A 5,089-nucleotide genomic window follows, 5' to 3' on the forward strand; every position below is an offset into this window, starting at 1 on the left:
CTGCCCTGGGTGATCCTGCTCTGGCACAGGGGTTGGTCTAGATAATCTTTCAAGGCCCCTTCCAACCCCGAACATTCTATGATTCTGTATCTGAGCTGGTTTTCACTTCCTGATGTTCTGGGGTCCTCTCCAAGAGGTGGGAAGCTTCAATGTGCCCTTTCTCCTTGTGCCTTGTCACAGTGATCCCCATCTCCCACGCCAGTGCCTAACAGACCTTTTTTGGGAGGGTTTTCCAGCATCCTGCTGGGAGAAATTGGGACAGGGATTCAGCAGGGAACCCTCTATAGTGGGCAGAAGTCCTTGAACCATGCTCTGTGAAAGAGAAGTTGGGAGATGGTGTGCAGGTGTCCAAGCCTCTGTGCTTGGGTTATTCCGAGCAAATTCCAGGAGAGATGTAAAACACAAGTTAGTGGACAGGACAGAGGAGCTTAGGACACACAAAGCACTTTGGGGAATGTACTCACACCTCTACACAGGGCAAAATCTGTGCATAAGGCCTGGAGATCACCAGCTGGAGACAGCAGATATCTTGGTGCTGCAGTGATGGAGATGCAGTTGGCTTGGGAAGGGAGCTCTTGTCTGTGCATCTGGACCAGAAAATCAAACACAGTCTTATTACAAACATGTCCGTGAAACGTCCCTGTCCATGTCACCACAACATGCTCAGCCTCCAGCCCGTTTCTGGCCACATCACAGGAGATACAAGGCAATAGAGGGCAAGTACTGCAGCGCTGTATAGCCCGGGATGGTCTTGCTTGGGCTTTGCCTTACCCTGAAGTTGGTGTCTAGAGTACAGGCTGCCCAGGGAGGGTGTGGAGTCTCCTTCTCTGGAGACTTTCAAAACCCGCTTGGACGTGTTCCTGTGTGACCTACTGTAGGTGATCCTGCTCTGGCAGGGGGGCTGGACTAGATGATCATTTGAGGTCCCTTCCAACCCCTGACATTCTGTGATTCTGTGATTCTGTGAATGAGCCTGTCTTTCTCTGTTGGCTGCAAGGAGCCATCTCCACACCATCTCCTCACAGGAGTGCCCTAGAGCCAAGGTTTGCCTTGCCTCCCTACATTTTGGCGCATATCCCCACAGGGATACGCAAGCTGCTGAATTCTGAGGAGATTGAGGGGAGACCTCATTGCTCTCTACAACTACCTGAAAGGAGGTTGTAGTGAGGCGAGGGTTGGTCTGTTCTCCCTCGTGGCGAGTAACAGGACAAAGGGAAATGGCCTCAAGTTGCACCAGAGGAGGTTCAGGTTGGATACTAGGAAGAATTTCTTTACTGAAAGGGTTGTCAACCATTGGAACAGGCTGCCCAGGGAGGTGGTTGAGTCACCATCCCCGGAGGTGTTTAAGAGACGGGTGGATGTTGCGTTGAAGGACATGGTTTTGTGGTGCTGATAGGGCTGGGACAAAGGTTGGACTCGATCTTATCTTGAAGGTCTCTTCCAGCCGAAACTGTTCTATGATTCTATGATTCTGTTCTAACTGCACGTCCCCATCGCAGATCCGGACCCTGCAGACCTTCAGGAGAGAAACAAATTCTTTGTGAACGTGCATAACGTCACTTTCCCCTCCTCCCATCAAGGGTGCTGTCTTCAGTCTTATGCATCTGTGAAACTAAAACACATTTTGCAGAGACTGTTTTGCTTTCTGTGGCTAAGGCAGCTCCACCAAACTCAGCAGCCAGATTCCCCCTGTTGGCAAACAAGGGAAAAATAACCCCAGCCTCGACTGGGGCTAAGGGTGAAAACCTAGAAAGTGCAGGGAGAGTGAGAACTGGCTGGAAAATGTAACTTAATTATGCCGGCTCCCATCTGCTAGAGTACAGAAGCAATGTGAAAATATTTTGTGTTATCAGAGGCTTTGGGTTGCGAGAGGAAGTGGGATTTGCAACCTAGTTCAGTCTGCTCTGACTTTGCTCTTTGTGCTGCCTCACCAGGGTGACAGGTCCCACCTCACTGCTTTCACCTTCTCTTGGTGTTTAACACTGTCCTGTCCTCTCTGTCGCCAGGGTCTCCCATCCTGTGCCCATGCAGATTGTTCCTCTGGCTCACCTCTGGCAGCAGCTGGTGTCTGATGAAACAAAAGAAAAATGCACAGGCAAAATACTTATTTGTATTTATTTAGTTTTGGCCATCTCCCTCCACTGCAGTTCTAGTTGGGCACATATAAGCTGAGGAGTCAGGCCCCTCTCCTGTGAACATTTATTTTAATGATTTTATCTGTTGGATGCACAGGAGTAGCCACAGCCCTGCAGGGTCTGGTGAGGCCACATCAGCATCAATTTTACTTCAAGCACAGGCATCTGTGTGATGAGTTCTCTATCTGGGGTGGCAGGGAAGACAAATACCTAGAGTAGAAGGGAAACGGGGGCGGGTATTGGGAATTAATTCCATGCTGTGAGGTAGTCTCCAGACATTAGGATCCTGCTGTGCTCTGAATCTGAATCTTTCCAGTCAGGGCTTAGCAACTCTGGAGGTTGCCAAGGAGCAGAGCGGAGCAGGCAGAGGAGTGCTCAGAGCTGGGGTTTGGCCACTTGTAACCTCTATGGTTTGGATGAGACTCCCTTCACTCAGGTTCGGAAAAGCGGGTGTTATCTCTTAGATGAGTAACTTTGCTCTGATTTTGTCCTTGAGCATTTTATTCTGGGGCAAGGGGTGAAAAATCCCCTCCACAAATTATCTGGTGCTTTCCTAACTTCTAACTGCTTCTTGCACCCCTTTACTGGCAGCTCCTGACTGCTCTTGCACATGCTCCAAGCCGAGTGCCCGAGGAGGTGAGGAAGAAGGGCAGGCTTGTGACATTGCTGTGCCCGTCTGACGTAGGCTGAACTGCAGAGAGAAGGCTGTGCCATCCTTCTCCGCACTGAATTTAGGTCTGCCGAGTCAAGAAAAGCCCCTTTCCCCTCAGAGCAGGGCCAGTGTCTCAATAGGTGATCCCACCCAGAAATGGCAGCACACTCTTCTCCCTGATGCGGCACCATTTCAATGTAGACATCAGAAATACATATTTATTGTGAGAGTAACGGAGCACTGGCACAGGCTGCCCAGAGAGGCTGTGGAATCTCCATCTTTGGAGACTTTCAAAACCCACCTGGACGTGTTCCTGTGTGGCTGCCCGAGCTGATCCTGCTCTGGTGGTTGGGTTGGACTAGATGATCTTCCCTTCCAACCCCAACCATTCTTGTGATTAACGTTTCTTCTCTCTCCTCTTCTCTCAGGGCACGGAGACGACGTTCCCTAGAGCCAGGTTCACAGCCACGGCACGCAGCGAGATGACAGCCATCCTGGAGCGCATCAGCACGCTGTCCCTCAGCGGGCAGCATCTCAGCCGCCTCCCCAGGCTGCTGGAGGACGGCTTCCCCAAGATGCCGTGCACGGTCAAAGAGTGCGAGGTGCCGCAGCTCTTCCGCGAGCCCTACATCCACACCGGCTACCGTCCCACCGGCCAGGACTGGCGGTACTACTTCCTCAGCCTCTTCCAGAAGCACAACGAGGTGGTCAACGTGTGGACTCATCTCCTGGCGGCGCTGGCTGTGCTGCTGCGATTCAAGACGTTTGTGGAGGCTGAGCAGTTACCCGTGGACGCGTGGTCCTTGCCTTTGCTCATCTTTGTCCTCTCCTCTGTCACCTACCTGACCTGCAGCCTCTTGGCCCACCTCCTGCAGTCGAAATCGGAGCTGTACCACTACACCTTCTACTTCGTGGACTACGTCGGAGTCAGCATCTACCAGTACGGTAGCGCCCTGGCTCATTTCTACTACAGCTCCGACCAAGCCTGGTACGACAAGTTCTGGCTTTTCTTCCTGCCGGCAGCTGCTTTCTGTGGCTGGTTGTCCTGTGCCGGCTGCTGCTACGCGAAATACCGGTACCGACGGCCTTACCCCATCATGAGGAAGATGTGCCAGGTGATCCCAGCCGGGCTGGCATTCATCTTGGATATCAGCCCTGTCGCTCACCGGGTGGTTGTGTGTCACCTGGGGGGCTGTGAGGAAGATGCTGCTTGGTACCACACGTACCAGATACTGTTATTCCTTATCAGCGCTTATTTTTTCTCCTGCCCGGTCCCTGAGAAGTACTTCCCTGGCTCCTGCGATATCGTTGGCCATGCCCACCAGATCTTCCACACCTTCCTGGCCATCTGCACCCTGTCACAGCTGGAGGCCATTCTTTTGGATTACAAGAACAGGCAGGAGATTTTCCTGAAGAGACACGGGCCTTTCTCTGTTTATCTCTCCTGCATCTCTTTTTTCGGGCTGGTGGCTTGCAGTGCTATCACAGCTTACCTCCTGCGCTGCAGGATCAAGGCCAGCCTGGCTAAAAAGGAGTCCTGAGAGTCGTGGATGTGGCGGGCACAACATCGCCGGGGTGGTGAAAACCAAGAAAAGGGGCATAACGTATTAGAGACATAACTGTCTTATTTGCCTAACACGCTGTGACTAACCGGGACCTTGGACTCGGGTGGAGGGTTGGAGACTTCGTGCTGGATGCATTTTCACAGCAGGGACCACCTTTTGCCATCCAGGGGGGACATGGAGTGTTTTTAAGCCAGAATGAGTCACCTTAACCAAGGATGCTGGAATAGGCAGAGGTTTCTTGTTGATTCTGGTAGATCTGTGAGTGATATCTTGCTGAATGTCAGGGAGGGCAGCTTGAAGGCTGTGACACTGCTCGAAGAGTCTTCCCGGGCTCACAAGGCAGTGGAGAGCACATGATGAGGAACACAGCTGGATGTGATGACCTCTCTGGGTTTTGGTTTCTCTGCTGTCTGTGGGAGACCTGTGGCTATCAAAGGCAGTAGGAAGGTTTCAGGACGAGCTGACATTTCTAGGGTTCAGTGGCAAGGGCATGTGTGGCATGGTGGCTGGTATAATCCTTTTCCTGCTCCAGCTGGGCTAAGCCCAACGCTAGATCCCCACGTCAAGTATCTCAATGCCAGGTTGCTGTGGTGGCTCAGGCAAAGCACGTTTGGAGACTTAGGCCTGACCTGGGTTCCTCTAGGACAAGCTGGGTCTGAAGCTGAGCCCTGTGTGTGCCGGTGACTGGTGTGGGTCCAGCACAGGTGAGCTCCATCTTTTCTTTCTGAATGACTGCA

At 52.3% G+C, this 5,089-nt stretch overlaps 1 protein-coding gene across 1 annotated transcript; it reads left to right on the top strand.

Annotated features, from left to right (window-relative positions):
• The first annotated feature begins 3,269 nt into the window (after window positions 1–3,269).
• PAQR7 (progestin and adipoQ receptor family member VII) lies at window positions 3,270–4,607 on the top strand. Its single transcript, XM_009875756.1, has one exon. It carries the CDS (start codon window positions 3,270–3,272, stop codon window positions 4,326–4,328), a length of 1,059 nt encoding a protein of 352 aa, XP_009874058.1. The 3' UTR covers window positions 4,329–4,607.
• Window positions 4,608–5,089: the final 482 nt, after the last annotated feature.

This window comes from Apaloderma vittatum, unplaced genomic scaffold (genome assembly GCF_000703405.1).
Source record: "Apaloderma vittatum isolate BGI_N311 unplaced genomic scaffold, ASM70340v1 scaffold40028, whole genome shotgun sequence".
Lineage (NCBI taxonomy): Eukaryota > Metazoa > Chordata > Aves > Trogoniformes > Trogonidae > Apaloderma > Apaloderma vittatum.